The 24,215-nt window shown below is 44.2% G+C and overlaps 1 protein-coding gene across 1 annotated transcript in view; it reads right to left on the reverse strand.

The window, feature by feature from the left end:
• The window catches only part of LOC146188093 (transient receptor potential cation channel subfamily M member-like 2), a 189,103-nt gene that overhangs the window by 22,543 nt on the left and 142,345 nt on the right, over window positions 1-24,215 (reverse strand). Inside the window, 6 exon segments of the mRNA XM_084604993.1 lie at window positions 6,073-6,244; window positions 6,899-7,129; window positions 7,217-7,360; window positions 7,961-8,090; window positions 14,030-14,078; window positions 14,148-14,232. Of these exon segments, the coding sequence (XP_084461119.1) occupies window positions 6,073-6,244; window positions 6,899-7,129; window positions 7,217-7,360; window positions 7,961-8,090; window positions 14,030-14,078; window positions 14,148-14,232 (811 nt within the window).

Genomic DNA, 24,215 nt, shown 5'->3' on the forward strand with positions numbered 1-24,215 from the left:
TGATCGCGCTGTAGTGCAGCCTCGCGCAGATATTTTAAGAAGCACCCCTCGTCTTCAAAAAGGGCTGGTTACTTTTCTTTTCCTCACAAAAGTGGCGCATACGACGTAGCGCTGACTGATGGGCGAGTTGGTACGACATTCTACGAAAAGGCAGAGCACCACCACTAACACGAGGAGGGACAAGACAGTGCTGACCAAAAAATTGTTTTGCAGATACCTGATGGAACGTTCAATTGGCAAGTTTTTGTTCCGCTTTCTCGGTGTAAGCATACCGTCGACTCCCTCGATAATACCCCTGCTTTCTTTATATTTACGGGCACGTCGGAGTATATGCCTTACCAAAGTTAACAGTTCAGGCGGACGCATATTTGGCCCGGCCTGCGCCCGCGCCCGCCATAGTAAGTCCGCGTAGATGACAGAGGAATTCTTACAAAATATTCTCAAGAACTGAGAACCTAAGCCACTTATATCTTTGTTCAGACTTTGCGGCCATGAATCCGGAGCCGCTAACTCGTTAATGTGTGTTTTTGACTACCGGGAGGCGCACTTTAAACAATATCTCACCCTTAAAGATGCATTTCGTTGTCTATTACTCATATCTTCCGGAATAGATGCATTGGGGTATTGAAGCACTCATTTAATGTGTCCAGTTTTGCTTGCTGCACACATTTAAAAGGGTGCATCACTACCTGAATTATCTTTCTGTGGAGGATGTGAGTTATAGATACGGAAAGGGTGCAACTTTGCTACAGCGCACGGTAGAGCACATGGCTAACGATCGTCGTCTTCACGTTATCCAGGTTGGTCAATCGTGTTCTCTACATGCTAGGAAAACATGTAATCGTTTTTTTACTGCTGCTTCCGGGCCCACAAGTGCTCTATGACGTGTGTTGTGACTGCAAGGAGGTGTTGCGTATGTTGTTGCTATGTTCGGGTGACGTTGAGCTAAACCCCGGGCCTAATCGCAAGCAAACTACAGAGCTGCAGACTCAAGTAGCTGATGAAGACGGCACGTCGTGCGCCCATCGTCATAATGAAGTCATGGCTGCGTTGGCCTTTATCAAAACCGCCTGTGAGGCGTCAGCGGAGGCCCAAGCCATGTTGACGCAGGCTGTTAATGACGTAAAAGCTAATCAGGAATGTTTAGCAAAGCGGCTGTCTAATATTGATACTCGACTCGCTTGTGTTGAAAGAAAAGTCAGCATTGTTAGTAGTCTCGAAGGAGAACTTCTGTTAACAAACGACACCGTTAAGGACTTGACGCAACAGAATAATGAGCTTCTTTCCCGCATCAATGATCTGGAAGACAGATCTCGCAGAAATAATTTAATATTTTATGGCGTCCCCGATAGCAATGAAACGTGGAATGACACAGAAAAAAACGTTATTAGTTTGTTTTCATCCAGTTTTGTGTCAGAATTCAAACCAGACAAAATATAACGAGCCCACCGCCTTGGTGGCCCTTTTGTACAAGAAAAATGCCGACCAGTGACAATAAAACTTTCGCCCTTTAAAGCGAAAGAAGAAGTGATGTCACATCGTGATGATCTGAATACAAATGACATTTCAGTTTCTGAAGACTACTGTGCAGCAACTAGGCTCGCTCGCAAAACGTTAACTGCTTTCGCAAAATCTTTGCCTGGTTCACCATCCTTTAGGCTTTGCTACGACAAACTAACTGTAAATAAAAGGCAATGTATGTATGACCCTAGAACAGACAGTGTCATTGAGCTGCCCCGGCTGCGCTATCATTCTCCTTCTCGTAGCAGCCCATCCGATGATTCATCTGCACGCGCTCGACCCACTTCATCCAATGCTGCTCGCTCATGCGCGATGGGAGACATTTCGAGTTCAAGTCCCACCGTAATGTTTCATAACACTCAGCCGGGGGTAGTGGTTATCGGCGCCCCATATCGGTCCTTTATACTAATATCCGGAGCATTTTAGGCAAAAGAGATGATATCAGCGCAGCTATCAATTCGTGCGATGCCGACCTGGTGGAGCTCACTGAAACCTGGTTAAGTGTTCGTGTAAGCGACAGCGAAATTTTTACTCACACCAAGCCTTTCAATGTCTATCGTTGTGACAGAGATGAAAGACGAGGGGTGGAACCCTGCTCGGAGTTTCTACTAGCCTAACGTCGTTCAGAATTAATGTTTCATGCAACATAGAATCTGTCTGGTGCGGCGTCATTTTAAACAATAGAGTACGCATCTTTGGCGTCTGTTATCGTCCACCTAATGCAGACATCGCATTAGTGAATGAATTGCATGACGCGGTTAACACTGCCGTCCTTCGTTATCCAGCATCCCCGGTATTTCTTCTAGGCGATTTCAATTATCCACAATAAACTGGACATCGACATCGCCTACCTGTACACCATATTCTTCGAATTGTCAAACTTTTTCTCGATATGTGCTCCCTTTTCAATTTTCATCAGGTTGTTGATGGCCCAACGCGTGTTATCGGCAGTTCTGCTAACATTCTTGATCAGATCCTCACCACTAACCTTGATATGATAGGCCCAATAATTTTCATGCCGGGGCTCAGTGATCAATCTTTACTTCATTTCGACCTAAACTTTACCGCGTCTTCAGCTACGAAAAAATTCAAGATTATATTTGATTACAAAAAGGCAAACTTTGAAGAGATAAATAGAGAACTTTTGCTCTTCCTTGACAGCTATCTTAGTGGTTTTGAACATCGTTCTGTCCAAGATAACTGGGACCTGTTCGTCAATAAAATTTCATATCTAACTGAGGCTTACATTCCCAAGAAAATACTAACAGTACATAGACATTCGCCATGGTATAATCCGTAATTAAATCGACTTTCGAACAGAAAAAAACGCTTATTTCGGGCAGCTAAACTGCAGCAGACTGCGGAATGCTGGCAAGCATACACTAATGCATCTCACACCTACTCTCAAGCTGTCGTTTCTGCAAAATCTACTTTTTTGAATAACCCTAGCAAATTTTGGAACATCGTAACTAACTCCCAGAGCAACTCAGAGATTTCTTTACTTGACCAGAATGACTTACCTGTGCCTAGCAAAGAGTGCGCAACGGTTTTAAACAATATGTTCACACTGAACTTTTCATCTGCAACTAATCTTCAACTGCCTACACATTCGTTTTCGGGCTTTACGACTATGCATCCAATATCAATAGATGCCGACGGGATTGCAAAGCTCATTGAAACACTAAAACATTCATGTTCCTCTGGTGTTGACAATATAAATGCAAGATTCCTTAAACAAACAAACATGTACTCCTCAGTCCTTTTGGCAAACATATTTCAACAATCTTTAGATACTGGTGCTCTTCCTGTACATTGGAAGCAGGCGAAGGTGATTCCACTTCATAAATCCGGTAACAAGCAATCTCCCCTTAATTATCGCCACATATCTCTTACTAGCATACCATGTAAAATTCTTGAACATGTCACTTGCTCACACCTAGCTAGTTTTCTTGACTAGAACCTTTTTTTCAATCCAGCGCAACATGGCTTGAGGAAATCCTCATGCGAGACCCAGCTACTTTGTTTTACAAACTCCATGCTAACCCTTATTGACAACCGTTCCTTGGCTGATTGTATCTTCTTAGATTTTTCTAAGGCATTTGAAAAATAAACCATCCTCTTTTACTACTTAAACTTAAGTGCCTTAATATTGACAGACATCTTCCTACCTGGGTCGAAGTTTTTCTCATCGGTCGATCACAGCATGTCTTTGCTAACAGCAATAATTCACCGTCAACACCTGTTACGTCAGGTGTACCGCAAGGGTCCGTTTTGGGCCCCCTTCGTTTTTTAGTTTATATTAATGACCTTCCTAACTGTGTGACTTCCCCTATTCACTTATTTGCCGATGACTGTGTTATTTATCGCGAGATTGCTGAACCCGCCGATGTTTCTGCTTTACAATCTGACCTCAGTAATATAACTAAATGGTGCAGCACATGGTGTATGGACCTAAATGTTAAAAAATGCGAAGCTATGCGAGTGTCGCGCAGTAATTTTCCCCCTGCTTGCTATGTATTGAATAGCACTCCTTTAGATACTGTTACTTCGTACAAATATTTGGGTATGAATATTACTAATGACCTCAGCTGGAAGCAACATATTGATTACAAAATTAACAACAGTAACCGCATGCTTGGGTATATGCGCCGTAACTTTTCGAACGCACCTGTTTCGACCAAAATGACTATGTACAAAGCATTGGTACGTTCAAAGATTGAATATGCTTCTGCAATCTGGGACCCCGGTTTCACGAACATGAAATCCTCACTCGAGATGGTTCAAAATAATTCGGCGCGTTTCATTCTTTCCAATTACAGTCGCACTAGCAGCATAACTTCAATGAAACTAACGCTATCTTTGCCATCTTTCGAGCTTAGAAGGCAAATTTCACGTCTTAGTCTTTATCACAAAATTTATCATCATAACGAATTGAGGCATACTTTCATTTCGCAGCCATCGTATCGCTCCTCCCTCGTCGACCATGCTTACAAAGTAAATGTCAGAACTTGCGACACTAATGCCCTTTATCATTCATTTCTACCTCGTACGTCAGTAGTGTGGAATCACCTTCCGCCCGATATCGCATTAATCCAAGATCACGATTCATTTCGCTCATCACTGATGCAATATCTTGAAGCTGATCCGTGACACTTTTTTTTTCCTGATTATTATCTTATTTTCGTTTTTGGTTTTTCATGCTTGTTTGCTCCCAGTGCTGTTGTTCTTTTCGCTGTATAATGCTGTTCTCTCACCGCTTATGATTGTTTTCAATTTATTCCGCTTGCATAACCTTCTTTATTGTAAGATTGTTTTCGTTGTTCTGTTTTCCCTTGTTCGTTTAGCCTTTGTTATGTTTTGTTCATTTAGTGTTCTATGCTTTCTATCATATATGATGTACCACTCCCCTCTGTATGCGTACGCACTTGAGGGTAATAAAATGAAATGAAAAAAATAAAATTAGTCCCCCAGAAATCGAACGAGCAGTGCCTGTCGCAATTTTTCCGTGGACATCTAACATGAGTCGTAAGGGAAGGAAGAAACGTGGACGTGAATACTAAAACAGAGAAATAGCATTCGGTAGTGGAGGGCTTCGTAGTAATTTCGACCACCTGGGGACCTTTAACGTGCCCTAATATCACACAGCACAAGGACACCTCTCTGTTTGCTCCCATCGAAACTAAGCCGCCGGTGGTTGGATTGGAACTCGGGTACTTGAGCACAGTAGTAGGGCATCTAACCACTGCGCCACCGCGGCTGGTGACTTTCGAGAACCTTTCTTCAACTTTAGTGTTTTGCTGTAAAGGAGAAACAAAAACAAGATGTACGTACAGCGACTGACAAAGCATCCTTTGTTCACATCTGGAGGACTGGTGCGAAAACAGTTCTTGTCACCTGTAAATTGCAGAAGCAGCACAACTGTCACCTTGCTGGCCTTGTATCAGTCCCCACCAGGTTTACAGTCCTCATTTCTGAAAGCCCTAAAATCTTCCATATTTCGTTTTCTTTTTGTTCTCCTCAGAAAGTAGAGCAGAACAGCCTTCACGGGACGTTTTGTCACGATGACAGTACAGTCTACGATGACACTACAGTCTACGATGACACTACAGTCTTGAGAACAGCGTGATGGCAAGGTTAGCGCAACTTGCTCATCGCTATACCATTCCTATTTCGTGGAAATGCCTTTGTGGATAATCTCAGATCATGGGAAGCCCTTCGAGCATACCAGGATAAAAGCAACCCGACTGCACGGTCAAGCTATTACTAATGAACTGGCCCGCCTGAGCCGGTTTAGGGTTTTGAATGAGCTTCTTGCTAGCAGTATGTACTTTCGTGAGTCTGATCTTTGAGAAAACTGCGTCCTTATAGTATCCAGAGTTACCTCTCCCTTTCCATCAGTATGAGCCAGCAGAAAAAACTACAGAAGATTTTCATTCGTCACAACAACATTCCTTTGCGATTCTTGACAGTGAACCTGGTCACTGTCTGCTCTTAACAACGTAACGCAAAAGAACCGCAAAAAAAAAGAAAAAAATGTGCGGATTCCCTTACCTTCGAGGTCAGTGATAGGAGTGAGGAACAGAGAAAACCAGGCTTTGTGGAATATCCGGCGGAATAACTCCACCGTGATGGGGTAGTCGGGGTAAAGGACAGCGTGGATTATGCCTCCGCATATGATCACCAGCAACGCCATGCGCATGAAATTGGCGAAATCACGCAGAACCTGGATAGAAACCACGTGAATTCCTCGAAAAGTGTTGCTCAATTTATTGGTGTGAAAAGTATTCAATACCATTTCATCATCATCATCATGATCAGCCCGACTATACCCGCTGCAGGGTGAAGGCCGCTCCCATATTTCTCCAATTAACCCGGTTCTGTGCTAGCTGCATCCACTTGACCCCTGCGAACTTCTTAACCTCATCCGCCCACCTAACTTTCTGCCGCCCCCTGCTACGCTTTCCTTGCTTGGAATCCAGTTTCTTACCCTAAACGACCATCGGTCATCCTCGGTTTGGCCACATTTAGGCGCTTCTTATTCTGTGGCAGCTGCTAATTTTTTCAATACCTTGGCTGGACTTATTTAGGGATGAAAATATACGTATTTGTTGTATTGTCGCACTTGAGATGAAAAGGTGCACAGAATAAATCTACCTGTGAGTAAAGGCTGATTTTTACATAGTTCCTTTTTTACGGAACTTATTATGCTTTTTATGCTACTTTTTCAATAATATCGTCCGGTTAATTTTAAAGAAAAAATGGCTTTTTGTAAGGATGCTCACATCGGAACGTTTAGTGCTATAAATTACATGGCTTTCTTTACGATCAAGTTTTATAAGAAGGCACTTGTATAATGACCAGAAAACAAATATGTTACCACGAGTTTAACTGTGTACAGAAGTGGCCCCAGCTGTGGAGATATGGGCAGGTAGATAAGCGTCTGCCGGTAATAGAAATGGAGCAGGCCCACGCAGACCAGGACTTTCCCGTTGTTCGGGTCCTCGAAGAGTCCGATCCTAAGGAGCCGTGAGCACAAGTACGTGACACCGAAGAAGGTGATGAGGAAAACTTCGATACATTTCGAGAGAAGAGGGACATTTGAGTTTGTCTGGAAAGGAAAGATGCGGCAAAAAATTTTACTAGGTGCATTTGTTCAGCGGTTTAAGAATGGCTTTTGAAAGGAGCAATAGCTTACAAGGTGTAACCGATAGGTGCGATCGATTGTCTCCACGACGATGAGGAAGATCCAAACGACGCTGATCGTGTCCAGCATCGGCAGCCCACATGATGGCCACAAGACCGCGATGCTCATTGTTCCAAAAAACAGCATGTAGAAAATCTGCAACGACCGCCATCTATTTTTAAAGTTTCATAGGCTAAGCTAAAATGTTTGCCCCACATCACCATCGCGAAATGCTTTCCTCGCATAGATATTTCCGGCAATATTTTAAAACAGCAAGGCGCCGCAATAAAAGAGCTAGCAAAAGTTATGTAAGGAAGCGTAGAAAGTATAGAAGACATATAAATGTCAAAAATGTTGAATCGTAGAAAAAGTAGCAAATAAGCCACGATATTCGTATAGAGCAGGTCTCGTGTATCCAGTTGTAATGGTGGCAAAACAATGCCCTCAGGAACAATTCACCCCAAAAAGATCTTTTAAGTAACATTATTTTATACAGGGGCGCTGAAAAGTAAAAGTAAAAGCTATCAAGAATTCTAGGCATAAGTGTAAACCAGACACTACAGGGTATCAGCTAAATTAATCCGTTAGCTCTATTGCCTTGTTGCCAGTGGGGGCAACCCAGTATGAAGGCATTCGAATATTACCTCGTTAAAATGTCCTACAAAGCCTAGTACAAATGCAATATCAAAGCCTGGACCTACGACACAGATGACCAAAAGTTCATTACTGCTTAGCACATGGAGTCATTAGTTTTACCTGGTAGACCCAGAACTTCGTGATGGGGGCATTCCACATGACGTAGACCATTTTGTAAATGGGAGGGTTCTGGTGGATAAATATACCTTCTTGTCCCATCGTTACTGCAGAGTCGTACCGGTCGCATTTCCTGCGAAGACCCACATGCGTTTAGTTTAGTCAGTTTAATTCACACAAATATCAGTTGCATATTATAGGCTAATACAGGTAGCTACTATATGAAAAGTAAGGCATTGTGAACGTTCAAGGAATTACTGCTTGTTATTTTAGATGAAAAGCGCTGTTTTGATTAGTTTCTAAGGTTGTTTTTTTTTTTTGTTTTCAGAAACCCAAATCGTCATCTGAGAGTTAACTAACCTTATAGCGTAATAGGAGAAATTTTCTTGCAGGAAAAGGAGTTCCGTTTTATACCAGAGCGAATTGTTCACTTCACATTGATTAAAGAACGATATTATCATTATCTTGCCATGACGCTACACACAAGCCACTTGTTCGTCATCTAAGTGCGAGACAATATAAATATTTATATTTTGGACTTTGCGAAACGTCGCTACGATAAAGCTGAAACCTCCTCTTTTTTGGTACAAATTTCTTCGCTGGCCGTAGGGCAGAAATATATTTATCTGCCCGATTCTGTGTTTTTAGAAGGCGAGCTCACCAGCCTAAGTCCTGAAGAGCCTTTCGGTGTAAAATAATAGCATGTGTTTCAGGGCAGCCCCACCATAAGTAAAAAAAAAAGAAGCTTTTATAAAACACCATTAGTACAATTAGTAAAAGTAAATTTGTAATTCAAATTTGGTGGACATAGGGAAACAGCTGAACAACGTTTACTAGGTATGGTCTTTGTCAAAAGTCTAGAGTCGAGGGGGTCTGCTTCTGAGCCACTTCATGCGACTTGTAATGCATTTCCAGTGTTCCGGATCTCTTCACGGTAAGATGTTTTGTTCTACCTTCTGTAATGGGAAGGACCTCCACAAATGATAAACCAGCTCCACTACAAGGCTCAGAAGCAGACCCCCGGGCTCTACACCTTTGACAAAAGGCTGAACCTAGTTTAAGAAAAGACTGCTATTGAACCTTTAATAGTTACATAGAGGCAGTTATTTGCTCTTAGAGAGTAGCAGCTGCTCATCAGTAACAAACATGTTCGGCTTCGTTCCTTCCAGAACGTAATTAAGCTTCCCTATGTCCTCGAAATCTTATTTTCCTGTGTAATTTGTACATATTATGATCACGCTTCGCGCTCGACGACGTCCGTAAAAGCGCGTCGTTTCATACAGAAAAAAAAGTGACAACAGACAGCGACGTCACGCAGCCACCCTTCACAAGCCAAGAGTTAACTAGGTCTTTATTTCCCCATTTTCTCGCTCTCCAAGTCCGTTCTTATTGTTATTGCGTCGGTATGCATTAGTGCGTGGGTCTGTATGATTCACGTTGCGGGCGTCTGCAGTGGCGATCAAATAAATAGAAATTGGCTTATAGATTGCTTATACAGAAAGGAAAAGCGCAGTGTCTGTCACAGTCTTTTTTTCTGTGGACACCTGAATTGCACCCTAAGGGAAGAGAGGAAGGTGGGAGTAGTAACTTTAACGCGCAATGACATAGCACAGCGCACGGACGCCACTTCGTTTCGCCTCCATCGAAATGAAGCCGCCGGCGGTGGCGATCAAAGCCGTTTGTTTTGTGGCGCCGGTTCGAGATTGCGCCCGCTTAGCAGTTGCTGGATATCACTGCCCGCTTTCATGTGTTATGATTACGCGGGGGACAGACTCTCTGCTCGTCATCATCAGCCGGACTCATCAGTAAGGGAGATGCCGAAGGCCTCTCCCTTACTGACCAGTTTTGCTTGCGGCTCTTGTGGAAGCAACATAACCTTCCACAGGGCCTACCATTCTGCTTCACCTGTTCAGGTAATCAATGTTTTGGCCTACATTTCTCCTTTTCCTACCTAGGTCAACCATGCTTCGTAGTCCTTCCTCTGAATGCGCTGTGTCGGCTTATGAACTTTAATATCTCAAAGCGAGTCAGGCGATGAGAGACGCTGCAGGGGAGAGCTTCGGAAAATTCGACCACCTAGTGTTCTCTAACGTACGCTGATATGGCACAGCACAAGGGCGCTTTTCGCCTCCATCGAAAAACGGCCGCTGCTGCCGGTATTCAATCCCGCATTCTTGTGCACAGAAGTCCAGCGCCCTAAGTACTGCACAACCATGGTAGGCATAGTCTCCGAGTCACTTAGCAAGGCGATGTCATCAGCAAATCGCAGATTACTGAGATATTGTCCATAAACCCTTATCCCTATGCACTCCCATTCTAAGTCTCTGAATACTTCTAAGAAAGCTCTGAATAGAGCTAAGGAGATAGTGCCGCTTTGCCGCTCACCTTTCTTCAAGGAAAGGTTATTACTTCCTTTATGAAGAACTATGGTTGTTGTGCAACCCCTATAGATATTCAATTAGTTACAAATATTGTTCATATACACCCTCATTTCTGACTTCGGAGGTTTCGAGTAAGGGAAATGACTTATCAATGCAATATGTGTAGGGGCTGATTATATTTCGAGCATTTTTCTCCTCTGCTGGGTATTATCATAGTATGAATATGACCTACAGTTTCCTTTTAGGAAAACATTGACCCTTCCGCTGGTTCCATTCTCAGTTCGCCATGATTCTAACACCGATTGGTTACCTTAGTAAATGCCTTGTACCTAATGGATAGTAAGTTTATAGGTCTAATTTTTTCCTTAGCGTCCCCTTTCTTATGAATTAAGATAATGTTAGCGTTATTGTATGATTTCGGTACAAATGATGCCATCAAGAATAGCGTATGCAGGGTGGCCTGTTTTTTCAGCACGATATTCCTATTGTCCTTCAGCAAATCTGTAGTTACCTGATCCTCCTTAGCTGCTCTACCCATTTTCACAGCTTTAAAGCGTTCCTCACCTCGTCCTTCGTTACTGGCGGAACGTCTGATTGGACTTCAGTCTTACCAATCTCATTATTTCCCTGCATACTTCGGCTATTATATATGTCTGTACAGAACTCCTCGGCTAACTTGACTATATTGTCTATATTAAAAATTACATTGCCCGCCTTATCCTTTAGCGCATACGTCTGATGTTTGCTTATGCCTAATTTCCTATTCACCGCTTTTAGGCAACCAGTTCTTTAATGCATTGTAAATTTTCCCTATATTGTGCAACCTTATGTCGGGCGCTTGACGCCGATTGATTACCATCTGATAGCTCTGTCAGTTCTATCTTGTCTCTGGTTTGTAGGCTTTTATAATTGCCATTTCTTATACAAATCGTTCCTCTGTTTGGGTAATTTACCGGTATCCTTTCTATCTTACCGCCTGCCCCTATCGCGCACTCAGCAATGATATCCCTGAAGTTATCGTTCGTTAATTGCTTCCCACTAAGGCCGTCCTGATCGATTAATACTGAATATCTATTCTATGTAGAGATCCTGAATTATTCTACTTTCCCCCTCATCTCTAATTAGTTGGTTGACTTCCTCCTTAGTAATGTGTTCCATCCCACTTAAAGTATAGGCTAATTGGAGACCTTACCATCCTGTGGTCATTGCATCGCACCTTTCCGGTGACTTTTAAATCTTACACAATGCCAAGGTTAGAACACAGTATGAAGTCATTTTCATTTTTAGTCCCCCGGAAGAGCTTTTTCATGTTAACTTCCGGTTCTTCTGTTTGCTGAAGAAGGTATTCATGAATCTTTATTTGTGCTCGGCGAACTCAACTAATAGCTCCTCCCTGCTATTCCTAGAGCCCCTGTCATAGTCACCCACTGCTTAGTCTCCAGCCTGTTTTCCACTTTTACCATTGTGGATTTTACATCCACGAATATTTTGACAACTTGGCCATCATGGTTTCATAGGGGCATAGGCCTGTACAACCTTCAGTGTATACCGGTTATTATGCCTAATTACGATGCCCGCGACCTTGTCATTACTGTTATAGCACTCATTTATGATACCAGCTATATGCTTACTGGCAAGGAATCATATTCACATACATCGTCATTCCGGTAAACATCGATAACACAATGCATGACCGCCTTTTAGTACAGTATATGCCTGCTTATCAAAATAATGGTTGCGTTTGGGCGTGTTGGTTAGCCATTTTGATCGTGAAGGCGCAATAAAAAAACACGGACGATATCGTGTGTCTGTATTGCCGCTGTCCGTGTTTGTTTCGATTTCACGATCAATATAAACGATATCCCATTTCATGCCCTCTAGTTTCTCGACGAGAATTGCTAACTACCCTCACTAGCTAAGGTCTAGCGTTAAACGTTGAAAGAGTCAGTTTCCAATGGCGGCCTGTTCGGGGCCACGCACTCTTAGCACCCTCAGCCGCGTCACTGGTCTGACCAACGATGTGGACAGTCTCTCCGTTGCCCCTGGGGACTGAGGGCTGGGGTTTTAATGGAGTGCTCATCGGAGGTTGTGGCCACTTACTACACCAGAGTGGTAAAATCCCGTTCTGGTGAGGGAGTGCTTTTCCGGAGGTGTTCACTACCATCAGGTCACACGCAAACCTTTTTATGCAATTCCATCGACACGGGAATGTTTTCATTAATTCGGTGGAATATTGGCCCCGGCACTAGAGTGCTGCTCGGCACCAGGATGTTCTACCTCTACGCATCCGCTGCACCCTTTCTCTGTCCAGTTCGTTTTTTATGAGTAGGCTGCAGGATTATTACTGGAGGTGCCCCTCTTGAGTTTCTTCCTTTCTATAGCTTTACAGAATACGCGCCACACGATGCTCTGTCTGTCGCTCTGGGGCACTCACCGGCTCCTCCTAGCTCCAGTAGGGCTAGCATAAGCGTGAAAGGTGCCATGGCACACGATTTCAGAATTCCCCGAGATATGGGTGAAATTCTTCGAGCTGCAGCGCGAAATGCAGGGGCTCTTTCAAAAGCCTAAAAATTCATGTCAGTTCCTAGGAACAAGCTACAAACGAAAAAGCTGTCTCTAAAGTTATGAAAACTGATAACATGATTCTTAATAAGTTCCCATTCGGAAAAAACTACAGAAACTTTTTTGATGTTACGACAGAATTTCTGTGTGGTTTTTGACGGGAAACCTGTTGTGACAACAGAACATTCTGTAGTAACGTCAGAAATTTCAGTAGTTACAACAGAAAAGTACTACAAAACCACAGACAACAGAAATATACTAATGAAAAACTACAGACCTACAGAAAAGTACTACAGAACTACAGAAAAATCTGATGGTTACGACAGAACTACAGGATATTTTGTCGTATTTTTGACACAGTTCTGTAGTTTTTTTCGACTGGGCATCTGCCAGCACCGGTAATGCCCTATACCACGAAATTGATGCTCTGTCTTAAACCCTATTTTAAAAAATAATGGCGGGCTTCACAGAAACACCTGGTCTTATTAATATTTCACGCCACTGCAGTATCCGTTAATGATAAAGAATGAATACCTCCGCAGCAGTAGGAATCCTAAAATATAGAACAGCGACATTTTCCATAATGCATTTTTAACGTGTCATTTGCTTTTCGTCGATCAAAAACCCGCTAAAATGCTTCTAAAAGGCTATTTTCTATTTTGTTTTCTAAAATGTGATGATATCAAGAATTCGGAGATTTAAAAAAAGCTCAAATAACGTGAATGCAGTTTTGAACACGGAAAAAAAAAAAAAACAGGGAAAAAGATTTGAATATCTCATTTTCAAACCACATTTGGCTGCCGAGCGTGAAACACTGTTCTTTCTCATTAACACTTCTGGTTTTTCGTGTGGACGGCAGTGGCCAACAGACAGTTTAGGTCCTTAGTTGTTAAAAGAAATAAACGGCATCACTCTGATCGACCAGGCGCTGTTGTAAACAGTTCGAGCTTCCAGATCCAGCAGGAGGTACCATGCACTAAGTGGTGCTGAACGTGCACCTCAACCATTTAGACGAATTGTCGTGCGTGCGTTTAAAAAACGGACATCCTGGTCTCATAACGTTCTCCCACCACTTCTAGTAACGGGCTGGCAGTGCAAAAGAAAGTAAACGAAAATGCTCAATAATTACACATTTTCTGTTATGTTTTTAGAGCTGTAGTCTTTGTCGCATTCTTCATCTAGAAGGAGAAAAATTGGCACAGTTAAATGTGAACACTCAGCTATGGAAAATACAGCAATGCCCTTACCCTCGCCGTACTCCATTTGGTGGGGATCGCTCTTGAAACGCACCCAGATGTACATTGGCAGGACTGTGAAGGCACAGAGGATCACCTGAAATGCAAAGATCTGAATATTGCGAGTTTTGTTCATGAATCTGACTAGGCCTTCTTTTTTTATGTTCGAAAGGGCTGAACACGACTCAGAGATTGGTTGTTTACTGGGGATGCTTAAGCGTCAAATTTCATTAAAGGGCCTCCATCACGGGAGGGCTATGTCGGATGTGATACGTGGAAACACTCACATAAAGGGAAACATTTTGACATGTCGCAGGTTGGCTAAGAGCCAATATTTATAGGTCAACAAAAACTACCTTCAAATTTCATCCATTTAAAGGAAAACGGGTATACATCATCGTCGTACTAAACAAGTAAATGAGAACGTTCAGTGTTCTAGCCCTATACATGCATCTACATTCAGGCCTTTCCTAGCAAAAACGGCATCGTCTTGCGCTCGGCATAATATTGCTGCTAGTGTGAAGAAGTCACGGAAGAGAAGCAGGAGACGACGAAGTTCCCGTTTCGCGCTCGGACCATTCGTCCCTGGACATTGCCAACACCGGGCTCTCTGTGGTACCGGCCTTCAAACACCTTTTTGCCAACGTGACATCTGGTGGAGAAGTGCTGGGTAGATCTTTCATGTACCGGACGCCCCTCTCAAGCCGCGACTGCAGCTAAGGACGCACTCCCAGGGTAGAAACACCTGTTCTCCAGGGCAGCCGGCGACTACCTATCTCCTGAATTCGGCCCGCTTCCTAATATACGGTCTACAAGTACACAGACTATCACTATGAGCACACAAGATTCCTGCCAATGTCCTGCTTCACCAGCGAGACCCCCCTCGCTTTCATGGTCTTTCCCATGAAGACGCCGAGGACTGGCTGGACCAGTTCGACCGCGGGAAGACTGCATTTATCACTCCAGACGGGCTGTACGAGTTTCAGGTTATGCCGTTCGGCCTTTGCTCCGCGCCAGCGACTTTTCAAAGGCTTATGGAGAGCGTCCTCGCGAACCTGAAATGGCAGACTTGTTTCGTATACCTGGACGATGTGATCGTTTTCGCCCCAAGTTTTTCAGAGCAGATTCGTCGCCTCGAGGCGGTACTGCAAGCTATAAAGTGCTCCGGCCTTATATTAAAGGCAGAAAAATGTCACTTTGCCTATGAAGTTTTAGGCCACGTCGTCAACAATGAAGGGGTCCTTCCTGATCCCGAGAAAACCGTTGCCATCGCGAATTTCTCGTCGCCATGAGACCAGAAGGAACTTCGGCGCTTACTCGGGTTACGTGCGTACTACCGCCGCTTTGTGCCCTATTTCTCCAAAATTGCCGCGCCCCTTAGGTATCTCACCAAGGCATATGTACAGTTACAATAGGAAATATCGCAGCAGCAGGCATTTCAGGACCTCCAGTACCGCCTTCAGTGGCCACCCATTCTGGCGCACTTTGATGGACACGCTGATACGGAGGTAAACAGCGATGCGAGCAATTTTGGTTTGGGCGCTATCTAAGTTCAGGTCCAAAAGGGTCAACAGCATGTACTTGCTTACGCAAGTCGTTCGTTGTCGAAGAGTGAGGGCAATTATTCTCTCACTGAAAAAGAGTGCTTCGCCATCGTGTGGGCACTTATGAAGTTTAGGCCATACCTGTACGGGAGAACTTTCAAAGTAGTGACGGATTATCACGCACTGTTGGTTAGCCAGTATCAAAGATCCATCAAAACGCCTTGCATGATGGAGCCTCCGCCTACAAGAATTGGACATCCCAGTGACCTACACATCCGGTCGTAAACATCTGGACGCAGATTGTCTTTCCCCAGCTCCCGTCGAGCCTGCCCCAACGAAAGCAGGCGAAGACGACGCCTTCGTCAACGCAGTAAGCTCTACAGACTTCGGCGTGCAACAACGCACCGATCCTGATCTTCAGACAATAACTGATTATCTGCAAAGTGATAGCGGCAGAGTTCCTGAAGCTTACCGGCGTGCTTTACCCTCTCTCTGCCTACGCGACGACATGCCTTTCAAGAAGAATTTTGCCCCCAACAGTCGACATTACCTGCTTGTCGTTCCTACGAACCTACGCAACGAAATTTTGCATGCCTGCCACTACGAACCAGCTTCCGGCCACTTTGGAATCACTAGAACGCAAGCCAGAATAACAGAAAAATACTACTGGCCTCCGTTTGGAGCATGACGTTACGAATTATGTTCGCACTTGCCGTGACTGTCAGCGCCGAAAGATTCCTCCTGTCAAGCCAGCCGGCTTCCTGAAACTCATAGAGCCTCCTTCCCAGCCGTTTCAACAAATCGGGATGAATTTTTTAGAACAATTCCCTACCTCAAGCTCCGGACAAAAGTGGATAATAGTCGCCACCGACTACCTGACACGTTACGCGGAGACAGCGGCTCTTCCGAGTGGAACCGCTATAGAAGTTGCAAAATTCTTTGTACTGCAAATCGTCCTGCACGACGGTGCTCCCCGGGTTGTGATCATGGACCCAGGTGCTGCCTTTTCTGCTGAGCTTATGCAGCATATTCTTGACTTAATTCACACAAGTCCCCGCAGGACTACTTCCTACCATCGCCAAACAAACGGATTAACCGAACTTTTAAACAGAACTCTTGCCGACATGCTTTCAATGTATGTGGACGTTCAGCACAAAAAGTGGGATGCAGTCCTACCTTACCTAACGTTCGCGTACAATACAGCCATCCAAGAAACGACCAATAAGACACTGTGTAGCCTTGTTTATGGCCGCCAAGTCACCACAGCACTCGACGTCATGCTGCCCCATGTCGACGACCGCCTCAATGATAACGTTGCGCACTTTTTGCAACTTACCGAAGAAGCCCGCCAGCTCGCTAAGCTGCGCATCCGTGAGCAGCAGGTGCAGGATGCGCGACGCTATAACCTGTGGCACCGCGAGGTTGAATATCAGACGGGTGATCTTGTCTGGGTTGGTCTCCAATTCGACGACGCGGACTTAGCGAAAGGCTCTTGCGTCACTACTTCGGCCCTTACCGAATTCTGCGCCGCGTTGGCGCTCTCAATTACGAAGTTGTTCCTCACGAGGCCCTACGATCAAGTCGTGCCGCACGCCCAGAGATGGTCCACATCGTTCGCCTCAAACCTTATCACGCGAGGACGCCCTGCCTGCGAGTCCATGACTTGCCTCGAGCATCGGGTCTATGCTTCCTCACCGGGGGAGCTAATGCTGCCAGTCTGAAGAAGACAAGGAAGAGAAGCAGAAGACGACGAAGTTCCCGTTTCGCGCTCGGACCGTTCGTCCCTGGACTTCGCCAACACCGGGCTTTCTGTGTTACCGGCTCTGCGGCCTCCACAAGCCTTTTTGCCAACGTGACAATATGTCATAATTTAAATCTCTGGTCTTCGTAGGCTGATCATTGGTGAATATGGGCTCTGGTCGAGCAAGAAAGCCCACGTAGCCACCGATTGATCCAGTCACGCATCCAACGCGATCCACTAGGGTGCGGAAGGCATGGGAGTATGAGGACCCAGAGCTTCGCCGATGCTCCCTCACAACCTTGCGCCTGTATCCATAGACTGGGCTGTGACGATGCTATACAAGACGCCGGTGATAAGTGAATAGTGTCACGCCTCTGTATGAGGAGCTGTCGTTATTCTATTCCTTCAACATGGTTGCCGCTGCACTACTGCCGCAATTTATAGCCTTTAAAGCGTGTGATAGCTAACGCGTTAGCGTCACAGATTAAAAAAGGTACGTAATTCTTGCTGAAGGTCTCATATTGCGAGAAAGCGGGATTGTACAAATTTTCTGTGGCCCAGTGTGCTGCAATTTTAGCTGTATATGTGGCACCATCTGGGAACCACCTCTTCAAATAGTAGAGGCATAACCCTATTTATACCTCGTAATAACAGGCGAAACCACCCGCCGTGGTGGCGTAGTGGTTAATATGCTCGATCGCCTTTTGAACTATATAGTACCAGTGATCAAACCCACTAGCAGTTTGACCTGGACGTAGTTTGACCTAGCCTAACGAGACCACGTGGCTGCGACATTAATAAACAGCTTAGACAATCAGAGCGACGGAATATGCATCACATGATTTCGTTAAGCTCTGACGTTCCTAATTATTGCTTTTGAACCAATATTCAATATGATTGGCAAGTTGAGGAATCGGCAATATCGAGACCTTGACGCAGCACTCGCAACTTTTTAAAAAGGGGATAAGCCTCTGAGCTTACCTTCTATTGGCTCATGTGCGACACGCTAGCCTTTGCCCACATCTAGTTGTATGAGTGACACAGCTTAATATTTTAATATTGATATGGAGCCTATCTGTATTCTTTCTATATTTTCTCAGTCATATCCCATGAAATACAACCAGTTGGGTGTCGCTGTGGATGTCGTTTCCTCCTTGTGTAGCCTTTCGTGCCGCTTCGGTTACTTTTGTTAATAACCAAAAATGTCGGCCACATTGTGTTAGGTAAGTTTCATTATGGTGCTCTAGAATAAGTGTAGTGGGTTCAGGGAGCGGACGCGAGTGAGGCGCCTCGTGTCGACTACTTCAGATGGCGCCACCAGAGTATGGGCTGTATGAAACGAGGCGCGCCGCGGCTGGCTGCGCGCTCTGTTAGAATAGTTGGAGAAATAAAGAAGGCTTTGTATTTTAACATGTGTCCTGTGAATAGGTGCTGTACACATGGAATGTCGACGAATAAAGACGAGTAAACGTTGTAGCGACAAACAACCAATAGCGAGATGACGTGCGAATGCGTGGCCACAGGAGAATAAACCTCAAATGCTTCGTTAAGCTGATCATGGTCTATTGTAGCCATTTAGGGCATACAATAAAAAATCGGGACTGTGGGCGCATGTCGATCCCCTACTCTTTCCCCGCTCTTTCCCCAACTCCGTCCTACAGTGCTACCTGAATATACTGCCAATTTTATTTCAAGTGTAGAACTCATAGTTTTTTTTTTAAATTCGCAGGCGCTGAATGAAGTTCATCGCTATATTAATACGCGAGAGAGTACTATAGCATGCTAATCGATTATGTTATGTAAAGGAAGGAAATTTATTGATTCTCGCTCGCCGCAGTGGCTGCGTATAGTTACGGCGCTAGAGTGCTGAAGCCACGAACGCGGGATCAATTACTGGATGCTGCGGCCGCTTTTCGATGAAGGCGAGAAGCAATCCTCCCGTGCACTGTGCGATGTTGGTGCACGTCATAAAAACTCGAGTGCTGGAAATTTCTGAAGCCTTTCGCTATGGAGTCCCTAGCTCGATATGGCTACTGACGTGAAACTCTACTTAGCTAAATGATTAATTCTTGCTTCTGATCTCTGATCGTTCTGTGACAAAATCTTTTTGGTGGTTTTGACACTATAGGATGTCTAATAGGCATCGATGTTATTTCAGGTGATGAATTCGAGCTCAATGGGACCAATCATTGCGGTCAGAAAAACGGGCGCCAGCCTGCCAAATGCATATTCGTGAATTTTCGAGGCAGCGAGGATGCAAACCGAAGGTGCAAGTGTCCGAGTTCGATTTGCATCTCATTGTTTCGTATAAAAGCAGCTGGCAGAGTTGGCAGCTCCTTTCAACTCGAAATTGTCATCTGGTCTCGTGAATCAAGCATCCCACTGAACAATCACACGTGTCTTTGGCAACTTCCATGAGAGTGAAGGAGAAATGTTCGGCAGAGCCCCATTGCACCCCCGACCTAGCTATCAGTGTCCGGCCATGTCAACTACCAGTGGCGACCTTCCAAAGGAATACCTTGAGTTTTCATGGCTGCAGCGGTCCTTCAAATGTAGGGTCAGTATTTACCATATGAAAACTACCACGTTTTAGAGGCATGCTAGTGGAGGCTTCAAACCGTAGACGCCGATTCCGGTGGACAATTTGACGACATAGGGTTTAACGCTCTCGTACTGAAAGCCTGTCAGCAAGCTCATTGTCTAAGATGTGAGGCTTGAAAGTGCTTGACGCCGCAGACAGATACTTTTTTTTCGAGATGAGGATACTAATTAACGACGTCGCGCTAGAGTATATATCAATGGGATTCACGCGGTAGTAATGGGTTAGCGTTTGCTTTACAGAACACCACTGCAACTAGCGCTCAGGTGTAGAGACAACAGGTAACTTGCATTGGAAGCCATCGGGGCATATCCTTTCTGTTTCCCACTCCGAAAGCTGGAGAAAGTAAGCAATGAAACTCTTTGAGGTAGACTTCGCGCTCTGTGGTGATGGCAGGAAAGAGGAATATTTTCGTTTCATATACTGGTCGCCGTTAGAAGAGCATTTTCAGATAAATCAATGCTCTATATGTTGTTTTTGTTTGCTGATTGCAACCGCATGAATTGCATTTTTTTTTTCATTTTTTACATGTTCCTCCTGTATGGGCCGAAATAATGACCAGCATTATCTTCAAATAAATAAATAAATACACGTTACGTGTATGCCCCCCCCCCTCTCTCCCGACATCAATAAACAGATGGCTTGATAGCAAACCAAGCCATGAAAAATTCTTGCTCATTCCGCAAGCAAAATCAGATCGCGTAATAAAAAGGGGGCCCTTTGCGCGGCGGGGAATTCGTTTTTGCAGGACCGTGCACAATTTATCAGGCTCAAAGACGTTATTACAATACGCGGGGTCCCATCTCTCCGTTCTAGTTGCTCTCTTCACACGCACTAGTCAAATTTATTTTATATGTGGTTCCATATTTAAACAAGTTGTAATTAATGGCCGCTCTTCCCCAGCTGATAAAGATGAGGCCCTGGGCTGCACACTCCTTAGCCACCCGCTTAATCCAGCACTGGTGGTATTCATTCCCTGTTCTCATCCTTTTTCGTGCAAAATGTTTCATGCAAAGCATTGTAGTTTTGATGAAGTGTTCCATCGGTTCGCATTCATCCTTTGAAACAGCGAAGAACGGCAGCTGTTCGAATTTCGTCCACCGTTATCCCGTTTTACAACCGAGAGCTAAAAAATGCCGTAGACGCCGACTATTCTGCACCGCAACATGGCGCCCGTGACGTCACCTGAATGTCTCCTAATTAAGCTGCCGTTCATTCTCGGGACAATATGAAAGCACCAACAATCAGTCACGATTCCATTGTAAGAAACGTGAAAATGTCGTCAGTTCCTATTCAACCGACCCCGTGTTTCGTCGTTTTGTGTAGATTGCGTAAATGATGTAACATATAAACTTATCTTAGGCGGCTAATTTATCTATTTAATCTCTGCCATCATTTTTCCCTAAGCAGTACCGGTTGCAATGACACATGGCCACGTAAGATACATCAGCGAAGTAGCAATTTAGGTCTTCTTTTCACATTACAACTCAACACTACACTCGTAAAACAACAGGCCTGATAACATCTGTGCACCATAACTAAAATGGAGCATCTATCAATACAGCGAAACATTTTTGCTAGGCACGTTTAAAAAGGTAAAATTCTTTCTTTTGGTGCCCAAAATAACGATTCCTGTCTTGATGCGCCAGAGCTCATAATTTGCATAAATGGCAAAGCCCTGTTAATTTCGTCTAACTCACGTTTTATTAGTTCTGCGACGAAAGCGTTGCCTATGTTTAAGTCTGTCCGCGATTGTACTTACATTATAGAGCCCATTATTTCTGTACCGCTGTGGCGCTGCTATTCGATACAACATGTGCCTACACAAAGATACCCAGCTCTGCGCCTTAGGTCATGCTAAGCCTACTAAAATTATTGAGCCTGGATAACTAGGCCTCATTACGCGAGAGGAAAGCGCAGAAAATTCGGGAGTGACATGAAGCATAAATGTAGTATATTCAATGATCGCGCTACCGTCACCAAACAGATTTCTCCAAACCTGAAAAATAAAAAAGCCAGCATTCCTTATGACAAAGAAGGGGCCAACTACAGATCCGTAGACAAGCGTAGAGACGGTAACGCCGAAGCCTTTTCCGAAGGGTTTATGTTTTTAGCTCAGTCATGGATGTATGGCAGCCTCCCGGAATTCGCTCAAACACTACCAAATATTTTTCGTTGGAACTTTGTGGGAAAATAAATTATATCGTGTAAAGCAACATTTGCCTCAATCAGAGAAAAAACCATGTCAGCGATCCAAAACTAAAGGAAGACTTCATACAAAAGCAACTGTTCCGACGTTTCGATAAGCATCCAAGTTTCTTAACACTCTTGAAAAAGGCAACAGTTTCTATTCATTATTACAGTGCATTTACCAGTTTTTATTGGGTACTTTTATTGTTTCTGCGTTTTCTTCTGTTAGTTACAGCTCTTTGGGGAATAAAAATGGCTAAGAACAAACGTTTGCACTACGTATAGCTTATTACATCAATCGCCATCTTTCCTGTTCTCAGCCCAGCACTGACTTTATTAAAATTCTGCAGTGATACACGATTTGCTTTTGAGCCCAACAACGTAACAATGGAATAAACCTCTCTCGGTCAGAAAAAGCGATGAGGTACTCATTTTAGAGAAAGTTGTTGGTTCGAGGGTACCGGGTTTATTAAACGTTTAAATAGAAAGCAGAAATACTTGACCAGGATTCTAAATATTTTTTTGATACTGCGCAGGAAGCCGCCAGGAAACCAAAGCCGGCTTGCACGATAAAGTCCGAGCTAAGTCCAGACTTAAATGGTGTCTTTAGAAAGACCAAGCTTATTTAAGACGGCTCGTGTTCCGAACGTCGAACGCTTCGGGTTCATGTTCACCAGAGTGGCTTCCCAGAACGGCCTCAGCAACCACTTGGGGCATTTTTCCTCGTAACACAATCTTAAGCCGCAAAAAGCAATGGCACGGATTTTACACAACGCAAAATTGACGGAATGTGTACATCTTACAGCAGGGACAGTGCCAGCGCATCCCTGTATTTCCCTAATTTCTCTACTCAGAAACCTGCCGTCATTGTGTCTTAACCAAGACAGCACTAGAGTCGTAATCACTACAAGCGACTTATTCAAGTCAGGACTGAAGCCCAGTCTTGACTCCAGTCTTAAGCGGCCATGCTAGTGGCCTATTCTTTAGACTACAGTTAAGTCTGGACTTAACTAACACAGTCTTAAGATTGTTTTGTGCAAGCGGGCCCAGGAATGTTATGAATTCGGAGGAAAATAATCAGAAATTGCCGATGATGATACAGCAGTGGTGCTAATATTAAATCTATGGAGCAAGTGGCTAAGTTGAGTGTCGCTTCGTATCGTCGAATTCGTACGTCCATAACCTTGTATGGTGTAAAGTCGACGCACGTGCCTGATGGAGACGAGGATGGTTTGGGGAATTAGAATCTTGGCATAACCCTGTCGGTCTCGCACAGAAGAAAGGGGCACCACGAACAAAAAAGGACAACGTGAAAGCGGACAAGGTGAACAGGCACCAAAAGACACCGTACCCGCATGTAAGAGAAACCGAGAACGACCAACAAAAGTGTCAAAAGGAAATATTTGCTCAGGCAGAAAGACAACCTCAGGATAGATTTGTAATATGGACAGGACGAGCGCATCTAAATACCTAAGCCTAGCACAGCGCAATGCAACTGAGCTCAATGAGACGAGTAAAAAAACAAAAAAAAAACAAACAAGAAGTGAAAATGAGCGAGGCCAAGAGCAGGGTGTGTGCTAAAATATTGAAGCAAACCACAGTTCGAAGTAAATGTACACAATGTCATCGGCAACATGATGAATTTTAACAAATATATATAAGGTCTGAGCAGTAACGGAGTCTTAACAGCCGCTACACGAGGAAGATTTTAAAAAAAATTACCTATCCTAACAGGCACACATTGTGAACAGTTCGGCTCGCAAGCCGAGTAAGACTAATAGCCTGTTAATAAAGCGAGCCTTTGTCGACCATCAAAACCGGTCCTGAAATCTAGCAATGCCCAAACGATTATTGTTTCCATTTCAGTGATAGCACTATTCTGATCGTGGTCTTTTTTACAATGCTTTGAGTGGTCGTTAAGATAGCCTCCGGGATTGTGAAGTACACATTGGCGGTGTTTTTTTTTTTTCACTGACAAACCTTCTGGTTTGGTTTATGTATACTAC

Source organism: Amblyomma maculatum, chromosome 5 (genome assembly GCF_055883805.1).
Source record: "Amblyomma maculatum isolate TAMU_Amacu chromosome 5, ASM5588380v1, whole genome shotgun sequence".
NCBI classification, from domain to species: domain Eukaryota; kingdom Metazoa; phylum Arthropoda; class Arachnida; order Ixodida; family Ixodidae; genus Amblyomma; species Amblyomma maculatum.